Source organism: Rhineura floridana, chromosome 14, assembly GCF_030035675.1.
Source record: "Rhineura floridana isolate rRhiFlo1 chromosome 14, rRhiFlo1.hap2, whole genome shotgun sequence".
NCBI lineage: Eukaryota > Metazoa > Chordata > Lepidosauria > Squamata > Rhineuridae > Rhineura > Rhineura floridana.
This window is the reverse complement of record NC_084493.1, coordinates 22,574,224-22,597,374: the sequence shown is the minus strand read 5'-3', so window position 1 is coordinate 22,597,374 and position 23,151 is coordinate 22,574,224. Positions and strand designations below refer to the sequence as shown.

The window sequence follows — 23,151 nt, the reverse complement described above, 5'->3', positions numbered from 1 at the left end:
GACCATATACATTTGGCCCCCAGGCTTGAGATTTCCCCAGCACTGAATGAGAGGGCTCTCCTCTGGAATGTAGGGCACAGGCCCCCCTAGTAACATGCCTGCTTTGGTGTTCCTTTGTGAATGTGTGTATCACATCACCTCTGAAAGTAACCTGAGTTTCCAAAGTGTTTGTCTTGTGTGGAGGGGGTACTGCTGATTGAGAAACATCAACCCATATCCTCCTTGAGCACACAAGATGTTTTGCGCTGCAGGGGTACAAAGAGGGTTGTGGGTTCCAAGATGATTTTGTAAGCTGCCTTGAGGGCCTTTGGCCGAAAGGCAGGGAATGAATGAATGAATATTGGAAGGCAGGGAGAGCTGGTTCAGCTCTCAGTGAGGTTAGAATGGGAAGGTCCAAAACCAGTCTTGGATTCCCAGTGGCACAGCCTCTTTCACAAGCCAAGAACCAAGAGCTTATATCCTCAGGGCAGCATCTGAAAAACATGCCTGCAGCTCATACACGACTCTTCTCAACCTGTAGTCTTCAATTGTGTAACCCAGCCTTCTCTGTTCTGGTATCCTCTATATGTTCTTGGACTACAACTCCCATCATTCCTGGCCATTGGTCATGCTGGCTAGGATTGATGGGAGTTGGAGTCCAACAATATCTGGAGGGCCACGGGTTACCTATCCCTTTGCCTAGAGAGCCAAACGGGTGTTGCTATCATTGCAGAGCTTTTTGGCTTCCCCAAACAGTCAGGAATTAAGCCTTTTTAAAATTATTAAATGGAAAAGGGACTCTCCAGGATTTAGGGCACAGTGACATTCCGAAGTATGTGAGGCAGAGACAATCCAAAAATGTCTGTAGCATTTCCGATTAAGCAGCAAATTTTTCCTTGAGTCTTGGGGAGTAGGCGGGTGAGAGTGAAATGTCATTACTCAGGATCTACTGTACCTGCAGGAATATTTACCCTCTCAGCAGAAGATAATAGATGTGGACTCAGAAGCAACACACGCATCTCTGGGTGAGTGGAAAGATGTTTGAAGGGAAATGACATTTGATGAGAAAGGATTGGCTATGTTGAGAAAAGGAAGGGGAAGATTGAGTTGATTATGCACAAAATGTTTTGCATATACAAGATATTAAATTTCATTGGTATGTTTCAAATAAAAACACACTCCATTTTTATTTTTATTTTAAATCAGTATACATGTTAGTCGGGAACAATATAGCCAAGCCTGGGATTCTGAAATTGATGGTCTTCGCTTTGCATACTAGGTGTGTCTGTACTCTTCCTTTGTGGCCTGGCCTTCCTTCCACTTCCTGCATGTATCTTTTTTTGTTGTCAGGTCATCTCTGAACTTTCTGTGAAGCCACACTGGCTTCTTCTGCTATCTTTCCCCTTTTTTCCTTGATGGAATTGTTTGCAATTGTGTGTTTAGAATTTCCCTTTTTAGAAACTCCCACTTAATAACAGCAACAATAATAATGATAATAACAATGATGATAATAATAATGATAATAAAACAGTAATTAATTTTAAAATTACACCCTGCAAGTAAGAAAAATATGGGAAATAACAGATAAAACAATGGAAGAGTGTCAAAGCTCTAGCGTTGCTAGGTAGGATAAAACCACAGCATAAATATGTCACCACAGCATAAATATGTCACCACAGCATAAATATGTCTTTAAACATAAGAACCCAAGAAGAGCCTGCTGGATCAGGTCAATGGCTCATCTCACCCAGCATCCTGTTCTCACAGTGGCCAACCAGATGCCAATGGGAGGCCCACAAGCAGGCCTTGAGCGCAACAGCACCCTGCCCACTTGGGGTTCTTAGCAACTGGCTCTCAGAAGCATTCAGCCTCCAGAGGTGGAGGGAGAACATAGCCAGCATGGCTAGCAGCTTCCCTCTAGAGCAGGAGTGAAAATCCTCAGGCCTGGGGGCCAATTGAAGCCCTCCACGTGTTTCTGCCCTGCTCTTGGGACTCTCCTGAGGCCATACCCCTTGCCAACCCTGCTCCATACCCTCCACAAGTCCTTTTGCCTGGCAGGAGCTTGATAACACCTCTTAGCTGAGTGGATGGAGAGGGGTATGTGTGTGTTTGTGTATGGGACCCTCTGACCTTTCTGTGGTTGGAAGGTGGTATATTATACAAAAGGAAGAGTTATGCCCATTGCTCCGCCCACTTTGCCTCTGGCCCTGCCCACCTCTGGAATGTGGTCGATGAGGGAATGTGACCATCAGGCTGTAAAGGGCTCCCCACCTAATCTAACTGGTGGGAGGAGGCTGCTGTGAACAGATGGATGGGGGGGTCTCCTACAGAAGGAGCTGCTTCCTGATGTACTGAAGGCCCAGACTGCACCTTGAATCGCATCTGGAAATGGGGGGTGGAGTATTTTTAGAACAAGTGAATGACTTTTCTCTAATGTGGCTTGCAAACACTCTGTGGTTTGGTGTTTGTTATGTACCTATTTATTTATTGCATTGCTATCCCACCTTTCTTTCAAGGAACTCAAGGTGGCATACATGTTTCCCCCCCCTCTCCATATTATCCTCACAACAACCCTGTCAGGTTAGACTCAGAGGCAGCGACTGATCCAAGATCACCCAGTGAGCTTCATGGCCGAGTGGGGATTTGAACCTTGGTCTCTGAGGTCACCGTCCAGCATTCTAACCACTTTGCCACACTGGCTCTTATTAGATGTCGGCTACATTTTGCAGGCTTGGCAATGAAGTTTTGGAGATAGCAAGCCTCCACATTTCCCCCTGCTTCTGATGTCAATCTGAGACAGAGAAAAATGACATCCACTTTCATCAGCATAGATGGCCTGATTGGTTTGTATCTGCCTTCATCTTGCAAACGGCAAAGCACATATTCTTCCCTGGTGCTTGATGGCTTCTAAAGAAGTTGCTTGTGAGTCCTTATGCTGACAGAGAGAGAAATATTTTTGCCAGCACCTGCATTAACAAACAAAGCCATGTGTTCCCCGCTTAAACCATTAATAAGTGTGCGATGTAAACAATCAGACATTGACATACAGTGGAGGCTAGTCTATTCAGGCAAGTGGGGCACTGCACATCAAACTCAGCCTGCTCCCAGCCAGCCCCCACCTCCCTTCTTTCAACCAGCTCGGGAGGACTAATGTGCTATGCAGATTCCCATTTCAAGTGTGGAAAGAACCCAACATGTTGGATGTGCTGTCTGAATAAGACTGCAAAGCAGGTGTGGGGAACCTCTGTCCTGTCAACTTCCATCACCTCTGCTTGCTGGAGCTGATGACAGTTGGAGTCCAACAACATCTGGAGGACCAAAGGTTCTGCACAGCTGTTCTAAGGATTGTATCCCATGCTGGACCTCCTCAAAGTACACCCATTGGAAATAATGGACATGACTTAATTTCAGTGGGCCTACTCTGAGGATAACTTAGGTCACATCCATGTCATACATGTAAAGCGCTTCCCCCAAAGAATCATGGGAACTATAGTTTACCCCACAATCCTCAGCACACTTAACAAACTACAGTTCCCAGGATTCTTTAGGGGAAACCATGTGCTTTAAAGGTGATTTACATTTATGGTATGGACATGCTCTTAAATACAACCCTAAGGGCCTAAGTTGTACATAATGCTTATTGCATCACTTGCTATCCTGTTGTCATTTTTAAAAATTAAAATACAGATCATTTTTATTGGGGCTGCAACACATAAGCAGGGGAAGTTTAACCATGTCCTCCCCCACCACAATCTCAACAAATATCCCCCTCCTTACACTGAAGTTAGGCTTAGGAAAAATGGTAGAGCCCACCCCCACCCCCTTTAGCTTAACTGCAGTATGGCAATTTTCATTGAGATAAAGGCAGGGGAGGAAATGGTCCAGCCTCTCCTCCCTGCACGCTGAGCTGCCAATAAAAATCCCCCATGCCTCTAATTAAATAAGGAAAAACTGACAGCAGGATTGGAACTAGTTTGTGTCCTAAGTTACTGTGAATCCCTCTGCTGTGTAATTGTAGAAACTCCCACCGTTATGGAGAAGTGGGTTATCTGATTGCAGTCTTCTCACTTGATTCTGTCTTTCTTCCCTTTTAAACACAAACTCTTGTACTAGCCAAACCGAAAGGTAAGAATCTTATTACAGTATTGGCTAGCATAGGACCGGGGAACCTTTTTCAGTTCAAGGGCCATGTTCCCTTCTGGATAGGGATGGAAAGAGCAGTCAGTTTTGGTTCTCTCAGTTTCTCTTTTTTTCAGTGTTAAATTCAGTTCTCTACATTTCTACAGTGATCTGCGATTAAAAAAAAAAATCCTCATGAAAATTCTTCACCATTTTAGTGCAAATTTCTCCAAATAAACACATTTTCATGCCTTTTTGCATGTTATTTTCACTCATGTATTCATTTTATGCATACTTTCCCCTAATATGTGCATTTTTGTAAATATTGTTTAGTTGGCGAAATGCATCCCAAAAATTCTAATAAATGTAAATTTGGAAGGATGCCTGTGTTTCAGTTCTCATATTGTTTCGGAAAGTGCAAATTTGATAAATTTTGCTTGAAATGCGAACTGAATCGAAATTCTCACCCATCCCTGGACCGCCTTCCGGGGGCCACATGCTAGCGGTGGGTAGGGCCAGAGGCAAAAGTGAGCAGAGCCACGAATGTAGATTTTACCTTTGTAGAGGAGGCTACTTTCTTTATCCTCCACCCAGGCCAGCAAAAGTAATATTGGAGTTCTGGAACACATTCCAGCCAGGCAAAAACACTCACAGAGAGTGTGAAGGGACATGACCTGGGGAGAGGTGCCTGGGGAGGGTATGTGGGCCAGGTAAAGAGGCTTGGAGGGCTTCATTTGGCTCCTGAGCCAGACATCCCCCATCCTTAGATTGAATTTTCCAGGAGAAAATATCTCGCTTCTGGCACTTTCAACAATGAATGTGGTAAAGTGCTACCAAATATTTATATTTATTTATTACATTTATATACCGCCCAGCCGAAGCTCTCTGGGCGGTTTACAGCAATTAAAAACAATAACAAATATACACATTTTAAAACACACAAAAAAATTTAAAAGCACAATTTAAAAAAAATTAAAAACAATTTAAGAACACATGCTAAAATGCCTGGGAGAAGAGGAAAGTCTTGACCTGGTGCCGGAAAGATAACAGTGTTGGCGCCAGGTGCATCTCATCAGAAAGATCATTCCATAATTTGGGGGCCACCACTGAGAAGGCTCTCTCCCTTGTTGCCATCCTCCAAGTTTCCCTTGGAGTAGGCACCCAGAGGAGGGCCTTAGATGTTGAGCGTAGTGTATGGGTGGGTTCATGATGAGGAATATTTTGTGGAGGGGACCAAAAATGGACTGGAGCCCAAAGCTTGAGAACTTAAGATGATCCCTGCTGAATCAGATCAAAGGTCTGTCTCATCCAGCGCCCTGTTTCCCACAGTGTCCAGAGCCTTCTGACTCTGAACCTGGCTAGTGTGTAGCCATTGAGAGAACAGGATTATGCTCCTGCAAATCTACTTAAGCCTTTTAAACAGCTATCTAAGCTACTGGGTCATTGCCGTATCCTGCAGCCATTGTGCGAAGCACGGCTTCTTTTGTTTGTACGGAAGCTCAGTAGCAGAGCATCTGCTTTGCATGCAGAAGGTCCCAAGTTCAATTCCTGGCATTTCCAGGTAGGGCTGGGAGAGGCCCCTGCCTGTTACTCTGGAGAGCAGCTGCCTGTCAGTTTAGATGATACTGAGCTAGTGTAAGGTGGCTTCTGGTGTTCATTCAGTGACCCCACGTCCTAGGCTGAGAGAGGGAGAAGCTCTTCTCCCTGCCCACTTTCTTCACACCATGCCCAATTTCACAACACCTCTGCCGTGTCCCTTCCCCACACTCACTTTTTTTCCTAAACGAAAAGTCCCCTCCAACGCTCCTTGAATGGGAGTAGCTCTAATCCCCTGAAGACTTTGGCTGCCCTTTTCTGCACCTTTTCTAGCTCCCAATATCCTTTTTGAGGCACAACAGCTAGAAATGCACATGGTATTCCAGGAGCAGCTGCACTATAGACAGTGGTGGCTGGGGGTCATTGGGACTGGTGGGGCAGAAGGCAGGGAGCCCAAGCGTAGGTGGATCCAGACCCAATGGCAGGCAGAGTCAGTTAATTCTAGCTTTGCCAACCACCTCCTCCCCCTCCCTGCTGAATTCTATAAGGGCCGCAGTGAGACTACAGAAGAGGAAAAAGACATGCAATGCCACCCCTGGTTGTAAGTTGGAAGGTAGGCAGTGGCAACTGGTTGAGGACAGGCTAAGGTTGATGGGGCAGTGCTCCATTCGCCCTAATCAACCAGCCTCCACTGACTATAGATTTCTATAAAGGCAGTTTTATTTTCAGCCCCTTTCCTAATGATCCCTAGCATGGGATTCTTGTCTTGAGTGGTCCTTATATGGTTGATTTATCTTGCCGCCCAAGCTAGGAAGGGTTCCTCTTTGCGTCACTTGCCCTGGTTGGAGACCAGTGTGTGGATCTCAATTCTGTCAACTGAAGGCAAAAAGAAATATAAATGTGTGCTGATCCTCTGCCAGCTGTGCTGTGCCAAAGCTACATAACTGGCAGCTGTTACGTTTTGTGTCTAAGCATTCCTGCCTGTGGGTGCATATTTGCTATGTGTAATGTGAATGAGTCTGCTTTGAACATTCAGACAAAACATCGGGGGTGAATCTGTTAGTAATAGGCTGCCTTGGAATGTGTGGGATTGTAGGAATTACAGTGTGGAGTTCAGCGAATTAAATGCACTTTCAAAATGGCATTGCTCTTCAGTATCAGAGTGGTTTGTTTGTTTGTAAAAAGGTGTTCATACCGTGTCAAGTTGCTATATATATAATTATCTATCTGGTTTCTACAACATAATACTAGCCAGTAGAATAAATTGTAAAAAGAAAAAAAAATGTCTGTACCAAATGACAGGATATTTGTGGTCATAGGAAGCTAAGTTGCCTTAAATTGGGTCAGACCATGTGTCCACCTACCCAGTGGTGGCTGGTGGCTCCATGTCAGTGGGGCAGAGGAATCCATGTTGGGTTTTAGTCTGAACTTTCAAGGAGCTGCAGCTCCTTAAAAATTCATACAAAAACCCAGAGCAGATTCCACTGCCCCACTGATATGGAACCACCAATTACCATTGCATCTACCACAGTATTTCCCACTCTGACTGGTAGTAGCTCTCCAGGCAGGGCTGTAAGGAGGCAGTGATTTCCATCCCATCCTGGGCCTGTGGCAATCAGTGCTGTTTCCATTCTTCTACAATTCAGCTTCTGCTGCAATCTACGTTATTTGTCTCACTATCCACTATGGCCAAAATGTATGTAATCTGTTCCTAATTAATTTAAATGCATTTCAATGGAAGGAAAACATCAAAAACAATGCAGTGAATAACGTAATGATTTACATAATGTGAAAAAAGAACAACAATAATGAATATCACATGTATTCACTTGCATGATTTCTGTTCCTGATCTCTAATGAACATGCGAATTGTGGAACTTTCTGCTCCCATTTCTGTTTGTGACAGAATTCTCTGACGTCCCTGCCTTCAGGGTCTCAAACAGAGGTCTTCCACATCATCGGCTACCTGCTTTTTTCCTTTAAAAAAAAAACCAAACTGAAAATGCCAGGGATTAAATCTAGGACTTTCTACTAGCAGAGCAGGCGCTCTATCATGAAGCTATGGACCCTCCTTTATGAGCAAAATTCTGAAGCCTTAAGATCAAGAATCACTTTTGGGCAGAGGGCTGGGTCCAAAAATGGCCACCCCTCTGCAGGCCACATGGGCAGGTGGGTGGGGCCAGCCACCTGCCAATCAGCTGATCTCAACTGATGTCAGGTGTGGATCCGATTCCTGCCAAAAGCAGCATGGCATTGCGATGTAAACAACACCAAATGGAAAAATGAGAAGCGGAGAGAACGAAAATGGATAGGACCTTCCAGCCCTACTTTCTCTCCAGCCCTACCTGTGTGGGCTTATGTTAAGGCCCACAGGATCACACCTTGGGCCCCTCCAGACTGCTGTTTTATTGCAGGTGTCTTCTGCAGCATGTTCTTCACACAATACTATTGCATTAGTGGTAGATTTATTCTGCCTAAGTTTGCTTTACGATGCTTCCCCGATGCTACCACATTATTGCTGTCTGGAGGGGCTCTAGTGTGACAAAAGCAGGACAAAACAATCCAGAACATTTGTGGTATAATAAAAGCTGCAGGATTTTGGCAAGAAGCTATGGGATTTGCACTGGCACCAGTATGCATTCTGGTGTTGGGCTAGTGGCAGCTATAGGAGACAACTGAGACTGGGAAAGCACTGCAGAGTTAAGGGTTAACCCAGTCCTGGCCCCGTCACTTGTACCATGATCTAATCCAGGTGTGCAGAGCCTTTGGCCCTCCAGATGTTGCTGAGCTACAATTCCTATTATCCTTGGCCATTGTTGTTGTTGTTGTTATGTGCCTTCAAGTCGATTATGACTTCTGGCAACCCTATGAATCAGTGACCTCCAATAGCATCTGTTATAAACCACCCTGTTCAGATCTTGTAAGTTCAGGTCTCTGGCTTCCTTTATGGAATCGATCCATCTCTTGTTTGCCCTTCCTCTTTCTCTACTCCCTTCTGTTTTTCCCAGCATTATTGTCTTTTCTAGTAAATCATGTCTTCCCATTATGTGTCCAAAGTATGATAACCTCAGTTTCATCGTTTTAGCTTCTAATGATAGTTCTGGTTTAATTTGTTCTAACACCCAATTATTTGTCTTTTTCGCGGTCCATAGTATCTGCAAAGCTCTCCTCCAGCACCACATTTCAAATGAGTTGATTTTTTTTTTATCCACTTTTTTCACTGTCCAACTTTCACATCCATACATAGAGAGGACTGATAGGAGTTGTAGTTCACCAATATCTTAAGGGACAAAGTTTCCCCACTCCTGGCCTGATCTAATTGGAGGGAGGGTCTCACATCTGATTTTAAGCATGTCAGGGGAAAGGGGCAGGGAGATTATGCATGATGGGTTGAAACTTGGAGATGTGTTTATCCTCATCACTGGAAGGCCCAAAGAGATACTCCTGGTTTGTTGTGCTTTTGGCAGAATCTGCCCGTACACTTCCACAATTGTGTTTCGATGCCTGGGCATCTCTCTTTATGAGTACTTCAGCCAGTGAGTCCTCATAGTGCTCCCCTCCAAGTAGCCCCATGCAGAATGTTTTGGGAACAGTTGCCAGGACTCAGTCACACCTACATGTGTTCCAATGTGGGTGGTGACACCGAGTCACAATTTTGCCCTTTCGCCTCCTTTTTGGAAATGTGTTTGTTTTGCATTTCAAAGAGTGCCATTGTGTTCAGTAGAGGATCAGATAAGCAAGAGACAAAGATGGTGCCACAATGCATTTGTTAAGGCATGAATCCCTTCTACAGATACTAATGGGGAATGGAGGGTGTGGGAAGTGGTGGCTGGTGCCCACTGGGACTGGGAGGGTGGAAGGCAGGGCAGGTAGGCAGAGGCAGAGCCCATGACAGGCAGAGGCAACTCATTCTGGCTTTGGCCCCATCCCTCCTGAGTTGTATAAGAGCAATACTGAGACTAAGGAGTAGGAGGCTGTCAGGCAGTGCCACCCCCTGGACTGGTTGTTGTAAGTAAGAAAGTAGGCAGGTGGGGCCTGGCTGAGGGCAGACTGGGGTTGGTGGGGCAGTGCTCCTTCTGCCCTAATGGACCAGCCTCACTGGGGGCGGGGAGAGGCAAAACCAGCTGAGATGAATCTAAGAAAAACAAAAATCAAACTTGACTTTGGTAAACTATGTAGGTGCTTCCTCGAGGGCAGGGATGGGGAGACTGTGGCTCTCCTGATGTTAGACAGCTCCAGCCAGCACGGCCAACAGTCAGGGATAATGGGAGCTATAGTCCAGGAGCTCCCCTCACCTGCTCTAGGGCCAAACACGTCCTTTAGGAATATAGAAAGCTGCCTTATATGGAGTCAAACTGTTGGCCTGTCTACACTGCCTGGCAAAGGTTCTCCAGTTTCTCTCCCAGCCTGCGGGACCAACTGCCTCAGAAGGCAGTTTATTTTAGTAACTTTATGAACGTTTTTTAAATGGAGGCCGGAGGGCCACCTGTCAGAGATGCTGTACTTGGTTTCCTGCGCCAGCAAGGGGTTCAGCTAGGTGGCCTTTGAGGTTGCTTCAGATGCTGTGTGTCTATGTTCCTTGCCCATCATCACATTTCTGTAATGTGATGCAAATTTACAATTATAATCATATCTGCAGACATGTTCTGACAAAAGGTGTAGATGTCATCCCCCGGGATGCGGGACTGGGAGTGCCCTATTTAAAAACTCAGAACTCAGTGCAAGAGAAGACAAGATAGCTCAGGAAACTTTGTATGAATGTGTGAATGGACAAAGACGATGTGGCATGGAAATTTCACAAAGGGGAGCCTTTCTTCAGCTGCAATTGGAAAGGAGGCAATTTTTGCCAAGTCCCCTCCCCCTGCAGCCCCCTCCCATGTCACTTCCCCTGCTGTTCTGAACAGTCTCTTAACCAGTGGTGGCTGATGGCTTTATGTCAGCTTTGGGGTTTAGTTTGAACGTTCAAGGAGCTGTCCAAGGTGCTGAGCATTGAAAGCTGAGACTAAAACTTGAAAGTTCAGACTCAAACTAAATTCAGACTAAGTTCAGATTAAAACCCGGAGTGGATTCACTGCCCCACTGACATTGGAACCATCAGTCTCCTTCCTTTCCATTCCGCTGACAAAAAAGGCTCTGCTAGATCAAAGAGCTTCTGTCAGTGCAAAGAAGTTTAATCTATTTTATTTATTTTGCAGATTTAGAATCTGCTTCTATAGCACAGTGGGGAGGAGAGCCTGGCTGGGAGTCCAGAGTCTGTGAGTTCAAATCCCCGCTTGTGTCTCCTGGGTGTCAAGGGCCAGCTAAAGATCACCCCCACAGTCAGTTGCTCAGGGGTTACGTGCCATGCCACCTGTGTAGCCGTGGGCAGGCTGCAGAGTCCCAAGGAGCCCAGTTGCCCCCAGCTGGCAGTTGCGGACAAGGAAGGGGCTGGCTTGTGCAGCTGTGGCAAGCTGAGCAGGCCCTAGCCAGCTGGGGAGGACTAGCCTCAGAGGGAGGCAATGGTCAACCCCCTCTGAATACCACTTACCATGAACACCCTATTCATAGGGTCACCATAAGTCGGGATCGACTTGAAGGCAGGCCATTTCCATTTCCATTCTCAGTTAAAAACTACCCAAGCAGCATACACTAAGAAAAAACAATAAAATACAAAAGATACAGACCCAGGAATCTAAAACAATGAAGCCATGTGCAATTGTAGAGCTAATATTGGTCTGAAGACACATGAGGCCAGCACCTTGCTGAAGGTAAGCAGGGTCAGGTCTGGTCAGTGCCTGGATTTGAGACTGCCTGGGAACCATATGTAAGCCGCCTTGGGTTTCTGTCATGAAAAGAAAGGCGGGGGATAATGTAATAAATAATAAATAAACAAACAAAATGACGTAGTGGCTTCCTAGGATTTCAGACAAGGAATCTCCCCAGCTCTGGATGGAGATGTGAGGATTGAACCCAGGACTTTGTGCATACGAAGCAGATGCTCCCCCACTGAGCTACAGACCCAGGGCTCTACAATACTTAACATTAATACTTACAGTTACTTTACAAATAATACTTTCAAATGTTAAGTATTAGTATGAGAATTAGTATTACATTTTTTATGCCTGCCAGCCAGAATTCAGTGCAATAACCATTTTCAGCACATGTTTTCCTTGGGACTAGAGAACATGGCAGGCTGCCTTTACAAAGTTGGACCCGTGGCTCATTATTTTCTACACTGACTGGGAACAGCACTTCAGGGTTTCAGCCTGGGTACATTTCCAGCCCTACCTGGAGATGCTGAGGGATGAACCTGGGGCCGTCTGCATGCTCTGGCACTGAGCTGTGGGTCTCCCCTTACCACTCAAAGGAGTCACTTGAAAAGGCTCTCCAGTCGATGTCAGAGGCAATTTGATGTATCTAGAATAGGAAAGGGGGAGAAATTCAATTTAGTTCTCATTTAAAGGTGACTCTTCATAATGCACACTTTCCGGAGCAACATGCGGTACAAATCCCTGCCGTCCTTTGAAATTTGCACTTCTCCAAATTTTGCAATGCAGTTCTGCAGCCACGTAATGTTTATAAAAATACACATACTAGGGTAAAGCATGCATACAAATGTATATGTTAGTGTGAACAGCATGTGAAAATGCATTCTATTAGGGAAAATTGCTTTGCAAAAAATGGATATAGTGAGGCACATTGCTTACAAAATTGAACTTTGGACTAAAATGCTGCTGAGTTTTCATGAGAACTTAAGATTGGGGGAAAAAAAGATAAATGGAGAGAAACCCAAAACTGACAGATTCACCCCTCCCTCATGTACAGAAGCAAGACAGCATCAGGATCAGTGGTCAGCAAATGCAAAGAAAAAGGAAAATAAGAATGAAAGAGAGGCTTTTTCATATTTGTGCAGACTGAAGTAGATGATCAAATGGCACAGGGTCCTGGTTCCCTTAGCATATCGAGTTCAGAGCTTGGAAGATTACTTTTAAAAAGTAATAAATTACAGTTACAGTTACATGGCCCCAAAAAGTAGTAATCACTGTTACAATTACAATTGCTCTGAAAGTAACTGATTACTTTACTTTTCCTCCAAAGTAATCACTACAATTACATTTCAGTTACTTTAAAAAAAGCGCCTACAAGGTGCTGGCCTTGGCTGCTGCACATATAAGTAGCCTAAAACAACATTAAAAATAAACACACACATACAGAGATAGTAGAATAATTATTTTTATTCATAACATAGCAATGGTGGTCTCTCCACTGGTAAGGGTGGTGGGGAGGGAGGCGGACGGCACTACTCAGATCTTTGCACGTCAAACCAAGTGCAACCCCCCCCCTCAGCCAGCCAGCATAATCTCTCTCACTTAACCACCTCCCAGACCCGGCCATGCCACCAACTAAGGGACACCCACTCAAGCAAACATTTTCCCCTGAGATGCAAAAAAGTTAAAATACTGCAAATGCAGCACAGTAGCCAGAGAGGGTGGTGGAGGCCGCTTTGTGTGCCAAGTGCAAGCACAGTATTCTCTCTCTCTCTCTCTCTCTCTCTCTCTCTCTCTCTCTCTCTCTCTCTCTCTCTCTCTCTCTCTCTCTCTCTCTCTCTCTCACACACACACACACACACACACACACACACACACACACACACACACACACACACACACACACACACACACACACACACACACACACACACACACACTCACACTCACTCGTCATCTTTCACCTCCACACTTCTTTATCTCCATTCTGCTGCTGCCTCCTTCTGCTCCTTTATCCATGTTCTTGACCTCCGGATCCTTTTCCCCTCCACTCCATTCTTCACCACCACTAACTGTTTTTTTTTAATTGTTTTTTCCACTCCATCCCGTCTCACTCTCTGCCTCCTCCCTCATCACCTCCTACCCACCCACAGAGCATGAGGAAAGAGAGGCACTGCACAGAAGCCCAGTTTGAGGCACATGATTTTCATCCACAAATCAGAGGAGCAGAAGACTTTCCCTGCTCCCCCCCTCAAGTAATGCCCAAAAGTAATTCTGGAAACGTTACAATTACTCCACAAAAGTAGTAAAATTACTCCCAGTTCTACTACAATCAAAATGTAAAGGAATTGCCCACTCGTTACTCAAAAAAGCAATGAATTACAAGTAATTCGCTACTTGTAACTAGTTACTTCCAAGCTCTGATCGAGTTCATGCATAAATGTATGCTCAGAGTTGCAGTGTATCCATTTTTATCAAACACACTGAATGACTCCAGGGTTCAACATAGAGGTGAAGAATAAAGATGTGTTTGTAGTTCAACAAGCTGGGTCATCACAGGGTGATAGAGAGTTCAGCCTTTGGCTATATCTTCCTTTTTAAAAAAAAACATTTCTGCTCCAGTCTCTGCATCAGAAGCAAGGAGGTGTTCATGTGTCGGGCTTTGCTGAGGTATTTGTAATTCCATCGAGAGTGCTGGTTTCCAAGCGTTTCATCCCAGGGGCCGCAAATTGCTGATGGTCTTGGTGGACCACGAGACGTTTTCTGCCTGTTGTAGCCATTGTAATGTGCGGTGCTAGATGCCGTATACCTTATTCTAGTGTATTACCATGTGCATTCCATAGCATTCAAATTGTACTAGGATTTTAATTCTCATATTGCATTTTATTGTATTACAAATTGAATTCCGTAGAATGCAGATTGTAATATGATCAAATGTAATCTAAGGAATAAAAGAAGCAGTTAACAATCAATATGCATATTGAATGTAGATGTGCCATGGACCATCTGAAGGAAGTTCACAGGCTGCTGGTGGTCCATGGGCCACAGCTTGGGAACCCCTGATCTAGAGGGATTGGCTGTGTGTGTGTGTGTGTGAATACGCAAGAGGCAAAGGCTACTGCTGCAGGGCTCTGCCTCTGTCGGAAGTGTTTCTCCTGGCCACTGCAGCTGAGCAAATGTCTGAAGCTTTTGGAACTGACTGTATTGTTCTAGGACATCAGTCTCCAGTTGGGTATATGGCAACACACAATCTCTATTAAGCCCTTGCTTGTGTTGGCGATAAAAGGAACTCACTAAGAGCCCTGCTGGATGAGAGCAAGGGAAAGGTCTGTCTTGTCCAGCAGCCAGTTTTCCATGGTAGCCAATCAGATGGCTCCAGGAAGCTCACAAATAGGGTGCCTTGCATGGACATTCCCAGGCAGGGGGCAACAGTGGCATTCCCCCCCCAATGAACCATAATATTAATATTAATACACACCTTCCACCAAAGTCACAAGGCGATGTACAAAATTCAATAACAGCTTTAAAAAAGTTTAAAACACAGAAAAAATATCTCCAGATCCCTATGATTTTCAGATCTCCATAAGCTCCAGAACCCCAGATTTCTTGTTTTTGTAACTTTGTAACTTTCTAGCATTTGTAGAACCTGAGATACGAGGCAAAACATACAGGCCATACCCATTTTTGGTGAGAAACTACCTTACCTCCCCTTTCAGTGCTTTACTTTGCCCTCCCCCTTGGAAACATTCCTGTGCATACCTCTGCTGCCTTGAATTCAGTCATTGTGGGGAGAATTGATTGTGGGCAATACTTGTCCTCAACAAGGTGAAGCCACAGGTCAGTGGTGGAACATATCCCTTACATCCGGGTAACTTAATGTGGTGCCCTCCAGATGTTGCTGGACTCCAACTTCCATTAGCCTGAGCCATTATGGTCAATGGTTAGGAATGGTGGGAGTTGTAGTCCAAAATATCTGGAAGGCACCATGTCGACTGTCCCTGCTTTGCATGAAGAAAGTTCCTGCTTCTGCCATGCCCTGGTTCCCTAAACTTGTGCGCTCCTCCACATGTTTTGGACTATAATTCCCATCATCCCTGACCATTGGCCAAGCTGTCTGGGAGTGATGGGAGTTGGAGTCCAGCAAATTAGGAGGGGACTTTAGGAATGGGGTAGAAATTTGGTTTTCTTTGCCTTTTAATGCAAATCTACCTAATTCACTTTTCTTGAATCAATAGATGGACTAAAACACAATCCTTTGAAATTTGCACTGCTCTGAATTTTGTTATGAAGTTCTCCAATCACAGAGTCTATAAAATGCATATATTAGGGGAGTGTGTGAATCAAAATGCTTATATTCCTGAAAATAACATTAAAATGCATTATGTTGGGGGATATTGTTGGCATAAATATGTATATCAAGGAAAATAGCATACAAAACATGCATATTAGGAGAAATCTGCATTAAAATTCTGATGAATTTTTGTTCGGGTTTTTTTAAAAAAATGCAAACTGATGTGGAAAGTTGGTGGACTGAATTTAAGAGTGAAAAACTGAGAAATGAAGAGAAACCACAATTAACAGTTTTGTCCATTCTTGGGCATCAGGTTGGGGAAGGGTGCTGTAGTTGATTGGTTAGGATGGTTGCGTGTACTACTAGGAGTTGTAAATCCAAGCTCCTCATAGACTCTTCCAATATAAGATGGAGCCAGTACTTTGCATAAATAGCAGGTACTGGCACTTGGAGCATAGTCATGATTGGGGAGGGACCATAGAAGGGCCAGGGTTCAGTCCATGAGCATTTCCAGTTGAAGGATCTCTGGAAGCAGATTTGGGAAAGACTCTTGCCTGAGATGCAGGAGAGCACAGGTGTGGGAAACCTTTGGCCCTCCAGATGGTCATTGGCCATGCTTGCTGGGGTTGATGGGAGTTGAACAACATCTGGAAAGCCACAGAATCCTCACATCTGGAGTAGAACAATGCTGGGCTCTATAAGCAGGCCTTTTTTTTCCTGGTAGATGGGCCCTGTCCCTGGAGTTTCAACAGAGGAAAACCTGTGTGTGTGTGTTTGTGTGTGTACTGAAGTTAGATTATGCAAGTTATTTTTGTATTTTGTGCATTCTGATGCTGTTGATTCTGACTGACATGCCATTGTTTCTTTTTACGGCCAAGTAATACTCAGTGTTAAACATATGGTTCAATGTCACATATAACTTTTTTTTAAAGCAGCTGTGTTGAAGCTTCTCCCTCTGATTGCCTGGCTGTGTTTCTTACTCGCCAGAGATGACTAGGCTAGTGGTTAAGTACAAGACTATCACCTCATCTGCCTTGGAAAAATAAAGTGCTGTTTTGTACCTCTTGAGAGAACTGTGGTATACAAGATGGAATACAAATAAACGGGAAGGCCAGATTGGCTCTTCTCTAGTTTGCAATCTTAAAAATGGTTTATAGTGTATCTTCAATGTTATTTCTAAGGGAACAAATGAAAAGGAAGAGAAAGATATTCACTAAAATTCCCTTGTTTGCAAGGTCTTGGGGATCAGGTTTCTAACATAACCACAAGAGCAGCAAAACTACAACTGGGGCCTGCAACAAAAAGTTGCAGTGCATGCCCACCTCTTGCCAGGAGTGCTTCTGTTCAAAGTTCCAACCAGTCATTCACAGGAACATAGGAAACTACCATCCCAGTACTCTCTACACTGACTGGCAGCAGCTTTCCAAGGTTTCAGGCAGGAGTCTTTTCCAGCCCTAGCTGGAGATGCTGGGGATTGAACCTGGGATCTTTTGCATGCAAAGTAGACGCTCTACCACTGAGCTACAGCCCTTCCCCTCCAAGTGGGTCATTCCACAGAGTTATATTTTCCAACTGACACTCAATATTACATTAACTACTGAGCATGCTTAATACTGTGGGTTTTTTTGGGGGGGAGGGTGCCCCTTCTGTTTTTTAATTTTAATCTTGGGGTTCCCCCAAACATGCTGATGTCTCTTGTTCCTCAGTGTTTTGGCTCTATTTCTCTCCACACTCACCACTTGAATTCTCTATTAGAAGGAGTGGTGAGGGTGATTAAAACTTGTGTGGTGGTTTAATCAATTTGTTTGTATTGTAGACTGGTTTGGCAGCCACCAGGGCAGAAAGGTGCTTTATACACATAGTAAAAGAAATAAACAAACTGTAACATCTTGGGGTGTCTTTTTTTTCTTCCTTCTTTCCCAGCGTTGCTGACAATGACAAAATGCAGAGAGCAGGAAGATGACTAAACTTTAATAGTAAGCCAGTTTTTAATGACCATAAAACATTTCAGATTTAGGGCAGTGGAGTTTCTGAACAAGTATGCTGAGGAAACAAGCTCTCTAGAGTTTTCTGATACTGCAGTTAGCAGGATAATGAAATTGTAATTTGTTTTGTTTTTTTTAGAATTCCTGGCAATAAATATAGATTTAAGAAATCACTTGCTCTGCTGAAAAAGAAAATATATTGGGAGTAGACTGATCAGCGTGTTAAGGTCAGAATGAAGCAGAATTGCTTGCAAAAAATAACAAAAAAACCCCAACTTCAACAACCCCAAACTTGGAGCCCATCTATTTTGGTAACTTCTTCTGTCTTGATGAAGTGGCATCTTTATCCAAAACATAAAGTAGAATGATGATGATGATGGTGAAAAACTGCATCTGCTTAACTTCAAGGTCATAGCATTCTGAGATTTTATCACATCTATTTCTACAACTACATAAGGGTTACAAACTTACGTCTCCTTTAAGTGATGTCAAGGTTGTCATGTAACACTAAACCAAACTATGGCATAGTGCAGAATCACATGTTCTTGGAGAGGAAATCACAGCTGCTGCACTCCTCCCCTGGTCTATCTGCTGTGTGGTTTGGCTTAGCATGTTGTCCAAACCTAGGTTTATGGTGCATCTCACTTCAGACAACAAGTTTTGTTCTTGGACTTACAGCTCATGATTTGGCTAGAGGAGACAAACAAAAAGCCTGGGTTCAGAGGACATGTTAGGCCAAACCATGGGTTAGCTCAAAGCAGCCCAGCAACAGGAGGACTGGGAGAGCACAGTGGTACAATCTACTCTCCAGGAACCCTCACATTCATGGTAAACAATAGTTTTGCTTAATGCTGCATGCAAACTAGCTCAAACCATGGAATGTGTGAAGCCTCCAAACTAGGGATGCTTGAAGAATTTGATCTTTCTGAGCTGACCTGATCTGCACTTCTTGGACTAATGTGCAGTTCCAAACTGGATTTTACACTTCTCAAGTTTTCCATCGCAGTTCTCAGCTGAAAAACCATATCAGAATACATTTTGAAGTCTGTTGTAGTTATGTGCCTTCAAGTCGATTACGACTTATGGCGACCCAATGAATCAGTGACCTCCAAGAGCATCTGTCATGAACCACGCTGTTCGGATCTTGTAAGTTCATGTCTGTGGCTTCCTTTATAGAATCAATCTATCTCTTGTTTGGCCTTCCCCTTTTTCTACTCCCTTCTGTTTTTCCCAGCATTATTGTCTTTTCTAGTGAATCCTGTCTTCTCATTATGTTTCCAAAGTATGATAACCTCAGTTTCATTGTTTCAGCTTCTAGTGACAGTTCTGGTTTAATTTGTTCTAACACCCAACTGAAGTCTGTATTTTGAAAAAAAATACGCTTCAAAATGTGTGTTTTGATTTGAGAGAAAATACATGGCAAATACAGTTAAAAACTATATCAATGCAAGTTTCCATGCTGATTAAAATATCTGAAGATTAATCTGGAAATGGGATGGAACAGACTTGTGGTTGAAGATATGTGAAAGGGGCATAGACTGGTTCATCCATCCCTACTCCAAATCAGGATCAAACTGTGGTTTCCACAATACTGATTTGGAGAGCTCTTGCAAATCATAGTTTTCTGTGTTAACCGCAGGAGAACAGAATGAACTTTACCTGCCCTAATAGTTGTTAAGAGACTCATAGTGCAAGCCTGGAAGGACAAATACCCACCAACTATTATGCAATGGTTTGATGACCTAAATGCCCTTACTACCTTTGTGTGTACCTTCTATAAACACCAACTTAATCTGGATACATATTTGGACATTTGGATGGCATATATTGATCTGTATAAGCTAAATGTGTGTACAGATGTTTAAATGTTTTGTTAATGTGAGCTGACAGGGTTTACCCCCCCTCTTTTATTTTTATTTTTCCTTTTTTTTTCTTAATGAAATCAGAATTAAAGATCAACTTTAAAAAATCCATAGTGCTCTGGTTCAGATGTAATGGTGAACCATGGTTTCCATGAAAGTGGAAGAAACCCATTAAAGTGGATTGCATGAAGGTGAGGAGGAAGCACACAAGCACAGGGTCTATTCATGTTCCACTCTATTTTGAAAAAAATATCTGTAGTATTTTTTTTAAAAAAGAAACCTCCACACTATTGGGCACATTTTATGATTCTCAACCAGCTACAATCTTGAGGACCATTCCTCTCTTTTCTTGACCACCTTAGAAGTGGTTCACACACAGAGAGGGCCTGTGGCCATTGGGCAAAATTAAATGAAATGTGCCAAATTAAATTGGGAAAGAACCAACCAAATCCATAATGATCTGGGCACAGAGACATTTATCAAGGTTTTGTGATCTGTCCCAGCAGCAGACGTGGCTCTCTGACTGGAGTGGAGCTGCTCCTCTTGCTTCCTGGCGGGTGGGTTACTATTGCTTACCAAGAGGCAGGGTCATGGGGAGCTTGATGTGGTGGGAAGGTTGATGGGGAGCTAACACACTAGGAGGTTCACCAGATTGGCTCCACCAGTGCATTTGCACCACGCCAACCTCCTCATCGCCTTGCTCTTCTCCCTCCCAGTGAACAACAACCCACCTGCCATGAAACTAGCACAGCAGGTCTGCCCCACCCCAGTGAGCCGCTTCTGCCCAGCAGTCCTGCAAGGGGCCACTATCAAAGATGAGGACTTAATTGGCAAGGCAGACTGCTCTATTAGACCAAGCAAAGGCTAAGTCAAACATCCACCCACAACTTTCAACAGTGTTAAAACTTGATTAAGCCAACGGTGGGGAGGGGGAAGGATCTTAAAGCTTGTGGTGGTATCAGTTTTGGTCATTCAAAAGTGCCAAGTCTAGGGCTTGTCTGTTTTTATGAGGCCATCCTTTTAATCATGAGCACCATTTGGGGAAGTACTTGCTAGAGTACTATCAAGCACTCTTCATGGTGAATTGATTGTTCACAAAGGGATATATGAAGAACAAAGAAGAGCCCTGCTGGATTAGGCCAGTGGCCCATCTAGTCCAGCATCCTGTTCTCACAGTGGCCAACCAGATGCCCATGGGAGGCTCACAAGCAGGACCTGAGCAAAATGGAACTCTCCCCACTTGGGATAACCAGCAACTAGTATTCTGAGGCATGCTGTCTTCAACAGTGGAGATAGAACAAAGTCATAGTGAGTAGCAGCCATTGACAGCCTTATCCTCCATGGATTTGTCTAATCCTCCTGTAAAGCCATCCAAGTTGGTGGCCATCACTCCGTCTCATGGGAGCAAATTCCATAGTTTAATTTACTCTGTGGGAAGGAGGATTTCCTTCTGCCTGTCTTGAATCTACCAACATTCAGCTTCATTGGATGGCCCCGAATTCTGGTATTATGAGAGAGGGAGGAAAGGCTGCTTGCGCCCTTCCTACAGCATGCTGGGTATCAAACAAAAATTATCCTGATGTCAAAGTGTAGGCTAAGTACTGTAGGAAGCAAGTCCTGAACCTTATTTGAGAAGCTATTTCCTAGGATAGGATTGCCTTCTGGGCAGAGTCTGTTACATGTCAAGATGGCTGCTGGTGCTTGTGCATTGAACTGCAGTCTCTTGAAAGCTACGCTTATTAGAAATCCCATCATCTCTTTTAAATAAGGTGGCTATAGGGGATTGAGAGCCAGTGTGGCATAGTAGTTAGAGTGCTGGACTACGACCTGGGAGACCAGGGTTCAAATCCCCACAAAGCAGTGAAGCTCACTGGGTGACCTTGGGCCAGTCACTGCCTCTCAGCCTCAGAGGAAGGCAATGGTAAACCCCCTCTGAATACCGCTTACCATGAAAACCCTCTTCATAGGGTCGCCATAAGTTGGAATCGAGTTGAAGGCAGTCCATTTCCATTTCATAGGGGATTAACTGAAAGTAATGTGTGTCTATTATCATCTCCTCAAACACCTAATAATTTAAATGCATTTCCATTGATCTAACATGTTTTTCTTGGGAAAACTAAGCAAGAGAAATAAATTGCAGTTCACTGTCAATTTGGTAATGTGCTAAACACACCAAGCGCTCTGAAATGTAATTTGCAGACGCTCTGGTCTGTGTACATCTATGTAGGAATATATCTGGGTATAAACATATAAAGTATAAGAAGATGATACCTTTCATAAGAGTATCACATCTGTAAGAAATGAAATGCCCCCTTTCAATTTTGCCACTCTCTTTGCCCTATCAACACGCTCAATGGTGAGCGACGGCAACAGCTGCAATCCCCATTGTGCTTCTGGTATCAGTCCCCCACCCTTTTGAAGGAGGATGAGAGGTATGGGAGTTTCTCTGGTTGGACCCATGGAGGCTGGTTCATTAGGGGCAAATGGAGCACTGCCCCACCAACCTTAATCTACCTCCAAGGAGCTATTACTTACCTTCCTTCCTTACAACCAGTCCAGGGGGTGGAACTGTCTGTCAGGTTCCCCTTCTTCAGTCTCGGTGTTTCCCTTGTGGAAACACTGAGCCAGGGAGGAGGATGGGGACAAAACTAAAATTGGTTGGCTCTGCCTGTCATTGGCTCAGGCTCCACCTACTATTTCAGCCCCCTGCCTTCCGCCCTACCAGTCCCAATGGATGCCAGATGCCACTGTTTCGACCCCTATGAGGACAGAATGCTGGGCTCATTAACCTTTTGGCCTGATCCAGCAGCCCTCTTCTTATGGGCTGTTTTGCACCTAGCTCCAGTTTGTGGACCTTTGGGGGTTCTAGTGAAAAACAAAGTCAATCCGGAAAGCCTGAAACCTGCTCAGTGACTACTAGACCATACTGGTCTTTCTTCAGCTCATTTCCCATTTCTCTGTCTTGCTGACTAGGTTTTACTGGGACTTGACGATGCTGCTCCTGATGGTGGGGAATCTGATCATCATTCCGGTGGGCATCACCTTCTTCAAGGATGAGAACACCACCCCCTGGATTGTTTTCAACGTGGTCTCGGATACCTTCTTCCTCATCGACCTGGTCCTCAATTTCCGCACGGGGATTGTGGTGGAAGACAACACGGAGATTATCCTTGACCCGCAGAGGATTAAGATGAAGTACCTCAAGAGCTGGTTTGTGGTGGATTTTATCTCCTCCATTCCGGTGGACTATATTTTCCTGATCGTGGAAACACGCATTGATTCAGAGGTTTACAAGACGGCCCGAGCCCTGCGGATTGTGCGCTTCACCAAAATCCTCAGCCTGTTGCGGCTTCTGAGGCTTTCCAGGCTCATACGCTACATCCATCAGTGGGAGGAGGTGAGCAAAAACCGGTCCAGCTGGCCTGAGAACCAAGAGTCTGGCTTCTCTTGGGAAGAGAGGGGAAGGGGCTTGGAGTCAGGATGCTGCATACAGTATGCTGAGCTGGGGTGTGGCGGTCAGTAGATTTTCCTGCTCCTATCTACACTCTAGGCCAGAGCTTGGAAAAGTTACTCTTTTGAACTACAACTCCCAGTGGCCGTGCTGGCTGGGGCTGATGGGAGTTGTAGTTAAA

General features: G+C 44.5%; 1 protein-coding gene across 1 annotated transcript in view; it reads left to right on the top strand.

Moving 5' to 3' along the window:
• The window catches only part of HCN4 (hyperpolarization activated cyclic nucleotide gated potassium channel 4), a 157,088-nt gene that overhangs the window by 29,357 nt on the left and 104,580 nt on the right, over positions 1–23,151 (top strand). Inside the window, exon 2 of the mRNA XM_061595464.1 lies at positions 22,493–22,916. Within this exon, the coding sequence (XP_061451448.1) occupies positions 22,493–22,916 (424 nt within the window). The remainder of the gene's footprint in view (positions 1–22,492; positions 22,917–23,151) is intronic.